Below are 14,455 nucleotides of genomic sequence, written 5' to 3' on the forward strand. Positions count from 1 at the left end.
CACCTAAAGCGATGAAACCGCCCTGCGTATTACTACCTAAACTTCCCGCAACTCCCTGGATTTTAAACACGGTATAGCTCTCGTTCTGCGAAGCCTAGCAACAAATGAAAAACATTGACGTAAAGCTTGGAAAATCCCCTTTTAGATAAGACATTATCTTTTGTCAAAGATAGTGTAGTAGGAAGATGTCAAACTTTGCTAAAAAATTAGAGAACCGCTCGAGATAGGGCGCCTCTCATGATGAGTAGGGATAGACGAATCTGAAACATGAGGAGCGCAATGGCAAAGCCCAACAAAAATGGTGTTTTCGGCAATAAATTGTAAAAATAAGCCACAAAAAACATCAAACTTCTTTTTGTCTTTATTATACAAAGTTAAAAAATAATATGATGTTTTCATACTGTTTTTGGATCTTTTTAGTTGTTAATACATTTATTTTGAGTGAGTTTTGGCATGACATGACTGTAAACACTGAGCTAGGATCAGGAGGAGGCTTACGCGCGCGCCTGTAGACGCATTCATGAATGGATGCTGGTCATCTCGTACCCAAACCCATAAAAACTCTTACCCATCTTGGTAAACCCAGTGAGCTGTAAGCCGAAGGCTAGAGGGCTTACTCCAGACTGAAAAGTGATTCCAACAGGAGGGGGAACCAACAAGATGGCGGCCGTAAATGTGTTCAAAAACATTATTTAATATAAAAAATAATAATCTAATATAATACATTAAGACCACATAAATTACAACACATATTCTTGTCAAAGCACAGTGAAGTTTTTATAAAATTAAATATATTGTTAATCGCAATGGAATGAATAATTTCTTGGTAATCTAGCATTTTTTGTATAACGAGGATCATATAGAATGCGTTCGCATTTATACGCTGCATTGCCTATCGTTCTCACGCAGATAAGCTCAACACAGGCTTAGCAGTGCGTACAGTGTAGGGCATATCTGATTGGTCGATTGCAGCCGCCTTCTTGTTGGTTCCCTCTCCATGGAGAATCACTTTTGAACTGCGATAAAATTTAAATTAAATTGCCATCCAGCCTTCGGCTATTACAAATCACTGGGTAAACCCCAGTCAAGTCTGAAGTCATAATGCAAATTTTACAGTATACAGTATTGTTGTTGGCAAACAATATATGATTTATGAATAAATGATAGAAATTCTTCTGCAATTTCAATATTTTTTATAAAGCAATTTCTATAAAACTTCAGGGGTAGAATCTGTAAATTCATTTCTATAGAAATTCAATAAAACTAAAACCTTTTATATATAGATTCTATAGAACATTTTTTGTAAGGGTAGTATAATAAAAGGGGGTAAAGTAGGCCTCCCCACGGTTATTTTTTCCTTGATAAACCTTACCAATAATGAACTCATCAGCTTATAATTAATACTATCATCAATGTTAGGCATTACATAAATCATGGCATATAAAATTACAATGAATGCACGAAAGTTTGGAGTGTTACAAGTTATTATTAAATTATTAAAATTAACAATAATTGGGTTTTTTTTCAGTAAAAAAACATACTCATAGTCCTAAATTCCTATAATGTTAGGCCTATTCATTGTATATGTTTCCCCTTATAGACAGATCGACTATTTGTATAATATTATTGATTACAATAAATATTGATTGATTGATTGATTACACATGCCATACTACCTATTCTCTTTTATTACCCATTTAGAAATAAACCATACGTAATCAATTATTATATAGGCATACACATTGTAGGCCTATTATTATTACCACTAATAGGCTCCTAATATATTTATTCACTCTGATGAAGAAGTGTTTCTAAAGCTAGGTATAAAATCTCTGTCCAATGATAAACAATTAAATGTAAATAATTTTTAAAAAGTACAGTTGATTTGCAAATAAAAACATTAAAATAAAAGAAATAAAATATGGTAGATATTCCAGGTACCTAAACAATTCCAGGTAATTGGAACACAAATTTGTATTCCAAAACATAAAAATATGATTCATTTGCACTTTCTATAAAGATAACAGTACATTTTATATGTTAATTCGTATTAAATCTTAATTTTACAGTCATATTATTCATCTGTTATATAGCCTATTTCCTATACAATAACCTCCCGTACCCTTGAAATAGGCGCCCATAGTGTCTCGCGTTTATTTGCATTGATCAAATAGGAAGTGTAACATCTTCCTACTAGTACTACACTATCTTTGCTTTTGTGCCTTCTATTTGACTAAGTGACGTTCAACTGTTCAAAGTTGGATCTATTGTTTTCGTTTGGAAAAAAGCACTCGCCGGAACCGCATGAACGCGCAGCAACCTCTCGATTTAATTTTTTAAGATTTGAGTGTCATAAGGACTAAATATCAATCAATTTATTTGTAATTTAAATATTCTTATGTTTCCTCATCATTATTGTTTCAAATTAATTAATCAAATTTCAGCATATCACCGGGCGGTTTAAAAATCATGTTCTGTGCCTGTTGCGGTTTATCTTTCTGTCATGTTGCTTAATCTTAAGCTATGTCTACACTATCACTACATAAATTTGACAAAAAAAGTGTGCTCTATGCCCAAATATCGTTATCACCATATATGTGCACATCACATTTATTTCTCACATAAAGTTTGATAGTGGTAGAAAATTTTGAAAGTTATGTAATATATTTATATAATGGGTGTGGCTTAAGTAATGGCATCATTATATTGTTCAAATTATATTTTATATAGTTCCATGGTTTTGTACATGTCAGCTTTAATTTAATACCAAACATGCCATATTAATTTGATTTCTTAAATTTTCCCACAAGTTATGTAATATACAATGGGTTGGCTTTGATAACGTCATTATATTGTGAAATTATATTTTTCTCATGTTAGAGGTATTTTACATGTCATAAGTTATGATTTGATACCAAACTTGACATATTTATGTAATTTATATTTTTTAGATATTTTTACATAGTTACATAATATATTATGACGTCATTAAATTGTTCAAATTTTTGGGCACCCCTTCTAGAATTGTTAGTTAGGTCCTAAAGAAGGTTTCTGCCAAGTTTGGTGCTTTTGTCACGAAGTGCACAAAAAAAGGGCTAAGCGACCTGACTAAAGTGTCATCGCCTTTTTAGAAAACGCATGGACAATGCAAATTAACAATATACTGTTCACTAATTTAATTAAAATCGGCGCCGCCTAAAAATCCTACCTAGGCTAGGCCTAGTAGGAGACGACACATGTTAGTGGTTAGCCTAATTTAGCCGGACGAGACGACATCGTGCGCCGAATAGACATCGGAGGTGAGTCTAGTTTCGGCGGCCTAGGCTTACGCTAAATTATTTAATCCTACCTTGGCTTAGCGAATTATAAATACGCCGACGTAAACATAAAAAAATATATGAAAAATCAATATATTCCATGTTAAGATTCAACATAGGCTAAGACCCCATTTACACTTACGATTAGGTCCTAGGCCGCTCCAGGATCGGGTTCATATTTAATTCTTTGGGCCTGTTCAAGCATGTTTATACTTGAGTTCCAAATGACGGCTCTGAGGATTCATTTACTTCAATTTCTCAAGCCATTGGTCACGGTTCACTGCATAAGCTGGCTCAAACATACAAGCCGCTCCTGGACCCACCTCGAGAGGTGATCCAGGTCCGCATCCGGCCCAGGGCTGAACTAACTTTATTGCATGTTTACACCGATTGCCGACCCAGGGCCAGCCCAAATTGTTAGTGTAAATGGTGTCCTAGTCCTAGGCCCAATTATTACAACATGTCACTGTGTAAAGAAAATGGCCCTAGTATTCTGTAGCTAACCCCGACCATAATTAATTTTGAGTGAAAAAAACATGTGCTACATATGGGTACTGTTAATTTGGAGAGAGAGTATCGCGTTTCATGTCATGAGACACAAAATCTAGGTAAACGATCTTCGTCGCGTTTTCCAGGCCTGCCATAATATAAAAAAAAAAATTGTAGGTCTGTGCGCGATCGACGATAACTATATTTAGAATGTTAACAATCTTTTGTTGTCTGCATCGTTTCTGGTTCGACTGGACGTTTTATTTTTAGCCACCGTGGGAAATTTCAATTTATTTATATATTCGCCGTCAGTCGAGTAGATAAAAAACACCACGAAGAAAACGATTACGATTAATAATATTTATTAATAAATGCTTCCGAGTAATTTACAACTTGGTCCTCCGTCAGTCAAAATTGACTCATTAATTTTGCACACCTTGTTACCTTGGCGGAGTAGGCGGAGTAGCCGGACCCTCCACCCATTCTTTTTGGAGGGGGCGGGGAGGTCGCCGACCACCACTCATGACATGCTTGAGCTGATAGGGTTTGATTTCAGCCTCAAGAAGCAGTGGGTAGTGCACCAACATGTTGATAACTACTACAAGTAGTTTGTGTCAATATCTATTTTAATTTGCTTGATTGGTTCATGACGTATATTTTAAATAGGGAAAATGTTACAAGATTTTTCAAATTATTTCTATATCACATTCTAAACATCTCATCACATATTTTTTATCAGTTGAATGGTTGTATCTTTGAGAGAACACTAACTGATCTTGGTGTCAAAATAGCAAGACTTATGTTGGGATGATCATATCAACAAAATTGTTAATAAATCACAGAGGCGGATCCGGCCTTGAAAAATAGGGAGGGGGAAAAGGGGTTTGTGACAAAGTTTGAACAATCGGCCTCAGGAACTGGTGGGGGAGGGGGTAGCAAAAGGCCTCCAGTGTTCTACCATGTTTTAGGCTGTTTTATTTAAAAGTGGTTAGGTTTTGTCAGTTTGTTAATGTTATGGTACATTTATAAGTGGACAATTGAATTGTTTGTTATGGGCCCACCGTTTCAAACTGCTGTGTGAAATTCGTTCTTTCATATAACAAAAATATAAAAGCCGATGAGCTAAATTACTTGCCTTAAAAAAGTAATCTATTTTCAAAAGAGAGAGAGAAAAATAGGCAATATTTGTTAATATAACCATGAATGATAATGTAGGACTTAATCATCTGAAAGATTATATTTAAAATCAATTTAGTATAGAGCTGAATAATAGTGTGTGTCGTACTATTTCACATAAACCATCATACCTATTTTCATGTTACAATCAGTGGCTGATTTTAGGGAGAAAGCGTGCAAAGCACAGCATGTGTAATTATGGCCATCTATGATATTCATCTTGATAATTTTGTATAATTTTACTTTTCTACTGAAGGCTACAGTCTTCTTTTCTACTAAAGGCTCTTATGTCTCTTTATAAGTTTCATTCAACATTTATTTAGAAACAGTTCAAGAAATAAAAGAAGCATACATTTACAATAACTTAAATGGTAACATTAAATAAGAAGTCTGTGAAGTGTAAAGCTAAATCCCCTAAATTAATCATATTTTTCAAAGGATTATTCCCATTTGGAATCTACTAACGTTTTGTATCAGATGGAATAATATTCCACAATTCATTAAACTATATGTAAACTTTACAAGAGAAAAATTGTTAAATAACTTTGACCCTGACATTACATGCACATGGGTATTACCTTTTCCCATTGTAGGTATTACATTATTTATTATTATTTATTCAAGCAAAAGATACATTTTACAAAATATAATACAAATCAACAAATTAAACAAACACGATGCAAGAAGAAAATATAAAATCATAGTCACTAGCTACCAGGAAAGCACAAAAGCAGCCTAAGCCACTGTCACCAATTAGATGTGTACCTCCATTATGCTTGTTGTGGCCAGGTCTTAAATGTTGCGCTTTATATATGAAACTGAAAATAGTATAATTTCAGCTATTTTTATATCTTAAATGTTTGTGTTTTTATGTTTTGTTATTTGTACAAGGGGTCCAATGTAGATAGAAGTGCTTGCCACCTGTTCATAACTTTTTTTCACTGTCTTGTGCCTTGTATTTTTCTTTCAGTGATAAAGTTTAATAAATGAAAAGTATATATTTCTACTACTCTAGTATGATGTTAATAAAAGTTTGTTTAGTTATCAGATTATTATTAACAGATGAATAATTATATCATCGTTCAGATTCTGAAATTAATTACAATTACAGGGGATTGGGTTACCAAGCCATTATTCAAATCCGGTATTAGCCAATCAAATTGTCTAAGCAAATTGTACTGAAAGACTAATGTACTAAATTATATTGACAAACCATCTAACATACAGCTAAGATAAGATATAAACACACAATATACTTTTTAAAACTAAAAACTGAAGAAGAAAAAAGTGAAACAATTATGTTGAAAAAAAAAATGATGCTTTTAACAATCAGTGTGTATGTTAACTGCAAATATGCAACCACAGAACAATTATAAAAGATCTTAAAAACCAATTAGTATTGATGTACTTTAATTAGTGTCAAGTAATTTAACGTTGTATATCAAATTCATTACAAAGGAAAACAAATTGATGTATACCTGGTCCTGGATGTTGACAGCATTGTTGCTAACAATGAAATGGCAAATTTCTTCAGCAGTTTTTTCTCTTGCAATCTATGAAATAAAACATATAGATCAATATGCATTCAGTTACATTTTTCATCAAAATACATATACTATAGTAAACATAGACAACAACATACATTCCATGTTGTAATAAATTACAGCCATTATTTACCTCCGCCAAGGAGGTATTAATCGGTCGCGTGGGTTTGTTTGTCTGTCTGTTTGTTTGTTTGTTAGCAGGATTACTCAAAAAGTAATTACAAGACCTTTACCAAAATGAATATACAGATAGATATATGGTCAAGGACCATTCCATTAAATTTTGGGACCATTTGGGACCATGGTCCCAATTCTGGACCACTTTTTAGTATACTTTTCAGACCTGCTAGTGTTAAAAGATAGGACAGAATTTTTCAAAAGCCGGCGAGCAGTCTTAAAGTTAACAAGTAAACTGAAATTGCATTTTCTCAAGAACTACTTGTCCAAAAAACTTCATTTTTGTACAAGAGGCAAATTTGTGATTTGTAATATTAAAACATAATTTGATTTAATGTGCACTTTTTTTGATGCGAGTAGTTTAAAAAACCTATTTCTTTTCAAATTCACTCGTTTGGTTTTCGCGTTGCTGTTCTATTGTTAGTCAACTGAAGCTATTGTTAATTGAAATAGTCCGGTGGCAGGAGGGGGGATATCACCACCCGAAAGGGGACAAATTGCCATCCAACTTTTCTAGACCAGAATTTTCCGTAGATTACGAATATGGAAGGTAATCGATCAGGATAGGAAGCGTTTTCAAGATATAAGGGGTCAAAGTTCAAAATTGTCCAATATAAAAACATGCTATATCTCTGGAAATTCTGGACCTAGTGAGATAATTTTGGTGTCAAATTGTTCACAATGTATATGTTTATATTAGCTCTAACAGAACTTTCTTTGTAAAATTAACCGGAAACCCCATTTTTAGCAATTTTGACCTTTGACCTCTTTTTGCTATATCTAAGTAACGGCAGGTCGGAGAGAATTAAAAATAGGAGCAAATTGTTCCCAAGATATACATTTATATTCAGTGTAACAGATGATATTGCTTGAAAATGACCGGAAGTGTGGTTATTAACCTTTGACATAATTGAATAAGGTTATAAAAACATAAATTAATAAATATTTGTCGTAAGGAGCCAATTTTGGTATCAAATTGTTCACAATATATATGTTTATACTTGCCATAATGCAACATTTTTTTCAAAAAGTGACTGAAACACTATTTTTCTGTAATTTTAACCTTTGACCTGTTTTTCTCATCTAAATAACGACATGGCATAGAGATTTCTAACGGCAAATTGTTTATAATAGATATTTTTATTCAATCTAATAGATTATACTGCTTGAAAAATACAAGTGTGATTATTGCTTTGAAATCCTGTACATAAGAGCCTATCGGGGGGATTTAATTCAAAGAGGTGTGGAAGGGGAATACTACTACTATACAGTACAATGTCTTTCAGAAACATTTGAGCAATTTCAATCCGGTATCCATGTATCTCCAATAAACGGAATGTACGGTTCATAGAGAATTCAGAAGTTACCCTTGGTTCATTTTGGCAAATCCATATGGGTTCCTTTTAAAAGGATTGAGGGTGCACAGACAGGCTTTTCCCATGGCTTAATATTGGAACCTACAGTTTTAGTTACCCAATATATTTCTAACACAGTAACTTATGTAGCCAAATGCATTGATCCGATACAGGGGCCAAATGTAGAACTGAACATACAGTAGAGAATGGTCTAAATAGATGACCTGCTGTTGTTTCATTTTAGGCAAAATCCAAATCGGTTACTTAAGGATCGAGAGTGCACAGGCAGCTTTATTCCATGTGCCTGTCTATATAAACCCACATTGTCACTCCTTATATTTCCATTATGGGGCTTAATGTCCATCCATGGAGGACCGGCCTTTGGGGGGTTAATTTTGGCAAATCCATAAGTGTTCCTTAAGGATCGAGAGTGCACAGGCAGCTTTATTCCATGGGCCGCGCCTGTCTATATGAACTCACAGTGTCACCCCTTATATTTCCATTATGGGGCTTAATGTCCATCCATGGAGAACGACCGGCCCTTGGGTTAATTTGGGCAAATCCATAAATGTTATTTAAAGATTGAGGGTGAACATTTTAGTTTTATTCCATAGTTCATCTATGAAATATTTATCCCATATTAATTTCTAATACAGGGCCTTATGTAGCACACCACATAGAGATCCCAAAAGGGTCCTTAGATGGTTCATTCGGGCAAATCCATATGGGTTATTTTAGAATCTTTTGTGTACAGGAAACTCTTTCCTGTATGGGCCAAACTATCTGTGGCTATATAAAAATTGTGGTCTGTCTGTGTAGTGAGTTGTGGATTGAGTTTGGCCACCTGGACCTGCCTATGCCCTATCCTGTACGAATTGGTATTCTCTGGTTCTGATGAATAGTAGTTTATTTTCCAAAAACGAATATTGTAGCCCTAATAAATTCAACTGTATAGTGGCAAATCATTGAAGGTCAGCGTAACATTTTAACATCATAACATTTTAACCGTCATAATATTAATAATTTTATTATTTATTTTACAGTATTATATTAATACATTTAAAATAATGCGCACTAGAAAAATATAAAAATACCATAACTTCACTGATCAAATACATTTATGAACATTGATCTCATAGTTTGAATAACTTTGCATTATTTAGTATATCACTTGTTCAAATGTTGACCTTTGACCTATGTCAACTTGTGTAATGATAAATGTGCTCTTTTGATTGTGTATGATTAATAGATGTCTTAACAGAATGATAAAACATAACATTTTTCTTAAATGTTAGTTTTTATTTGGGTTTATATGCAAATTGTGTGATTGGTCAATATTGACATTTGACCTTTAATTGAAAAGTATTTGTTTTATAAGGCGACTGAATAGATACCTATAACCATACAAATGTATTAAAAGACCAAATTGAGCTTCAATAAATTGGTTATAATACATATGTATATAATACATTGTTATAATTGGTCAATTTTGAACTTTGACCCCTTATCTCTTCCTATTTGCTTCCTATCCTGATCAAAGTCTGATTTGATTAAATACAGTATCAATTATAATTATATTAATCAAAATTATAATGAAATAACATAACTTTACTAATCAAATAATTTGATTACTTGTAAAACCATCAATATCATAGTTTGGACAACTTTGCAATACGTGTATTAAAATGTTGACCTTTGACCTTAGGTCAACTGATGAAATTGACCTTATGTCAACTGATGAAATGATGTATTCGCTCTTTTACATTGCGTATGATTGATTAACAGGATGAGAAAACATCCAATTTTTATTAAATATAAGTTTTTATTTGGTTTTATAGGTACGTTCTATGATTGGTCAATATTGACATTTGACCCTTAATTACAAAGGATTTTTTTTTCATAAGGTGATTGAATAGACACTTATAATCATAAAAATGTAATAAAAGACCAAATTGTGCTTCAATAAATTTGTTATAATACATATACATAATACATTGTTGTAATTGGTCAATTTTGAACTTTGACCCCTTATATCTCGAAAACGCTTCCTATCCTGATCGATTACCTTCCATATTCGTAATCTACGGAAAATTCTGGTCTAGAAAAGTTGGATGGCAATTTGTCCCCTTTCGGGTGGTGATTCCCCCCTCCTGCCACCGGACTAAAAGGCTTGTTACATAAACCATTACGCCAAACTCGCATATACATGCTTGTAGTGAAATTAGCCTAAATCACAAACAGCAGACACACACAAATATATATTTTTTTTTTTCCCGGAGAAATCTTATGTAGGAGAATTTTACAGTAGGCGGAGGTATGCACTCTCTGAGTGGCTTTCTAGTATTATAATATTATCATTATAATAATATTAGATTGCCCAAATAAATAAGTTTTTTTTCTTCTTGTCTTAAATTTTGTATTTACATTAATTTTGTAGACATATTTTTATAGAAAAATTCTAATGAAATTTGTATTTAATTATTTTTTTAATATTTATTTTTGTATGAGGGGTAGCTGGCTCAATTGATTTACAGTAATGTATTTTACTTAAGCTGCCCCTGCCCAGCATTTTTCATCTGTTGTATTGTATGTTAATGTGTTGATATATTATGCTGGTCAAATAATTAAAGCAAAACAATCACATCAAATGAGCCAACAGCATATAAGCACTACAGTGATTATTTTGATCCATTGTAATACTGTAATTTGTTGTCACTATTTAATTTATTTAGTTACTTGTTTTAGTTCTCTTTTGTTTCCATATCATAAGCTAATAGAACAATTTATTAAGTTGCTAATGTGATAGCATTGCTTAAATTGTTGCTGGTTAAATGCTATTATCCTAAAACAGTGTAAAATTGGCTACCTCAAGATCATTTTCTTCACAAAGATCAACCAGCCATCCATGGAGAGCCATTGTATTGCTAAACTGAAAGAAAACGCAAAAACAACGTATAATGTTATATTATAAAAAAAAAAATTAAAATAAAAATATTTTTATATTAAAGTAAACTGCATTAATAAATACACAGCTTCTTTTCACAGGCCCTGTTTCTGCTGCCAACTAAATACCGTATATTATACGGTATTTTTTGAATACCGTATATATACGGTATATTTTTGGCAGCAGAAACTGCGCTCATAAAAAATATACAGTATTTTCCCCACAAAATTTGTGGATAAAATATGGTATTTACAAATTTATACCGTATTTTTTGTACCCGTTTCTGCTGCCAATAAAAAATACCGTATTTTTTTTTTTCATGACAAAAGGTCAACATTCGTGTTTTTATTTTCTGTCGCTGTCAGCTGCTTTACACACGTGTATAGATATATTCGGCGAAAATGTGGAGCGAAGACGTCACAGTTTTACTAAATAAATGTGTGTGGGGAAGCTAAATATAATGTCTGGCCAACTAAAAGGTAATAAAAGGGACAACCACATTTATAAAGACATTTCTAAAAAAATAAAGCAGGAGTATGGAATAGACTTGTCTCCAAAGCAAGTAAACTCAAAGCTGAAGAGCCTGCGAAAGCAGTACAACATTGCAAAATACAATAACTCGGGGAGGGAACGAATTAATTGTCCCCATTACGATGTTTTCTGTGCTCTCACAACATCTCTATCACTAGGGCTAGGCTGTTGAAAGTGAGACGTAAAACTTCCTTTATTGCGACTTTTAATTATCGATCAAATAAATTAATGGCAATTTGGGTAAAAAAGATGAAATTTAACACGACCACCCAAGAAGTATTGTTAGCAGAAACGGGGTACTAAAAAATATGGTATAAAAAATACCGTATTTTATACCGTATTTTGAGCAGTTGCAGCAGAAACAGGCCCACAGACATAAAAACATGATGATAATATTATGAGTTATTTGAATACTAGTGGTAGATACTTAATGATAAAAAGAAACTTGTTTGACAGCTCATCACAATGGCAAAGAATGAAGCAATCATTGGGATCATCTGTAGATTGTGGCTTTAAACTCAAGCTAAATACTATCCCTTCCTCTAATTTGACAGCTCATCACAATGGTAAAGAATGAAGCAATCATTGGGATCATCTGCAGATTGTGGCTTTAAACTCAACCTAAATACTATCCCTTCCTCTAATTTGACAGCTCATCACAATGGTAAAGAATGAAGCAATCATTGGGATCATCTGCAGATTGTGGCTTTAAACTCAACCTAAATACTATCCCTTCCTCTAATTTGACAGCTCATCACAATGGCAAAGAATGAAGCAATCATTGGTATCATTTGCAGATTATGGCTTTAAACTAAGGGTATGTTCAGATCTATGGAGTTATGCTTTCATATCGCAAGCAATGTCATATTATAATTAGCGTCGTAACAGAAAAGTGTTCAGATTTGCCTAACTAACGCTTTCGTTTCAAACTGAAGTGTCACCGATTTGGGTGAACATGGTATGCAGGAGTAAATTTGATTGGTTACAGGTCAAAATCGTTGATGCATGACTTTCGTATTGTAAGCGGCGTCCACTAATCTTGTACCTTGAGCTGTCATAACGAATGAAAGAGTAGTTTCGTACGAGGTAGCTTCCACTAATCTTTTCCTGGTTCAGACCTATGGAGTTGTACGCCGCGTACAATACGAAAGCATAACTCCGTAAGTCTGAACAGGCCCTAAACCTAAATACTATCCCTTCCTCTAATTTGACAGCTCATCACAATGGCAAAGAATGAAGCAATCATTGGGATCATCTGCAGATTGTGGCTTTAAACTCAACCTAAATACTATCCCTTCCTTTAATTTGACAGCTCATCACAATGGCAAAGAATGAAGCAATCATTGGGATCATCTGCAGATTGTGGCTTTAAACTCAACCTAAATACTATCCTTCCCTCTAATTTGACAGCTCATCACAATGGCAAAGAATGAAGCAATCATTGGGATCATCAGCAGATTATGGCTTTAAACTCAACCTAAATACTATCCCTTCCTCTAATTTTGACAGCTCATCACAATGGCAAAGAAAAGCAATCACATACTGAAAAGTTTCGGCTGATTTTATCAGTCTGTTGATCCAGTTTCTGTTTGAAGGTTACATCATGGCTGCTCACTGGAGCATTCAGCGTGTACCATTTGAAAAGAGGGTAATCTTATTCACAAACACTTGGAAATAAATACAGTAGATCCACAGGCTGCAGTTATAAACTTTATTATAAACTAAACATTATATATAGGTATCAATATAGGTGTCAATGAGTATATAACTTCATTTTATTAAATTAAATACACAAATGTTTTGTTTGAAGCTCAAACTAAGAACATCTGCTATCAATCAAAAAACAATTACTTAATTATAATCATTTATTTCACATTTACCAAAAATACAAGGCAACCATATTATTAACAAAATGATTATTATAAAGTGTATTTTTGCGATACATTATTTTTTTTCTTCTTTAATTTCATTACTCTCTTATTTTTGAGAGAGTATTATATCGTTTTAATAGTTACGTTACCTTTATATATTAATTTTGTATTATGTATGTGTTGAAATGAAATAAAAAAAAAACATCTGCTATATTATTTTGACCCATGTCAAAGTTGTTGTCCAACCATTGTACTACTAAATAATCAAGTCTCCCAATTCAAAAATCCAAAATCTGTAAAACAAAAAAATAAACAGTAAAATATTTTGTTTTGAAATTGTCATGTAATTATATCTATTTTATAAACACTTTAACTTCAAAATTGACAACCGATGAACCACCACTAAAAAGCGAATGGTACATTCCAAATCTACCGCTAAACCGCTACAGAAACAGTAGGCCTAGGCAATATACCACTTTTTAAAACTGCTCTTACTAAATATTTATTAAGTTTTACAAATTATAAATAATATCTAACTAGTACCTTATAATAGTAGAATCAGAAAATCAACACTTTAACTAGCTTTTTAAGTTATAAAACAGCAATTTTACGTGATATTATAAAGCTACTTTGTAGACTTCTACGTCGACTCAGCTATAGATTTCGGGTGACGCTATCTTCTTAGTGCTTAAAAAAAACTTGCTGTGATTGGCTTCTTTCATACAAAAGGTACCAGTCCGACGGCGATAGTTGACCAATGAAAATAAGTTTTGGATTATTGTTTGGCAAACATTACAAGCTTGCTAAAAGTTTTTGGACAAAGAAAATCGCTCCAGGAACAGCGGAGTTGTGATGCAAAATGTTAAAGCTTGATCGGTCAAATCCGGGATTTTCGCGTAATTTACGCTGCAAATAAAGCTAAATTAGCTACATAAAACCTTAGTCCGACGCTAGTATTTATAACATTTATTTTTAATTACAATATAAAAATAGGATTTGTTTTGATCTTATTAAATCTTTTTGGACAAAAAAAATCGACCCACTAGTTCAA

The 14,455-nt window shown here is 33.0% G+C and overlaps 1 protein-coding gene across 1 annotated transcript in view; it reads right to left on the minus strand.

Annotated features, from left to right (window-relative positions):
* The window catches only part of LOC144835058 (uncharacterized), a 138,965-nt gene that overhangs the window by 113,850 nt on the left and 10,660 nt on the right, over window positions 1-14,455 (minus strand). The window contains exons 2-3 of the mRNA XM_078690075.1: window positions 10,925-10,987; window positions 6,461-6,535 (exon numbers count right to left, since the gene is read on the minus strand). Coding sequence (XP_078546201.1) covers window positions 6,461-6,535; window positions 10,925-10,975 — 126 coding nt within the window. The 5' untranslated portion in view covers window positions 10,976-10,987. The remainder of the gene's footprint in view (window positions 1-6,460; window positions 6,536-10,924; window positions 10,988-14,455) is intronic.

The sequence above is a fragment of the Antedon bifida genome, chromosome 2 (genome assembly GCF_963402885.1).
Source record: "Antedon bifida chromosome 2, ecAntBifi1.1, whole genome shotgun sequence".
In the NCBI taxonomy this organism is placed as follows: Eukaryota; Metazoa; Echinodermata; class Crinoidea; order Comatulida; family Antedonidae; genus Antedon; species Antedon bifida.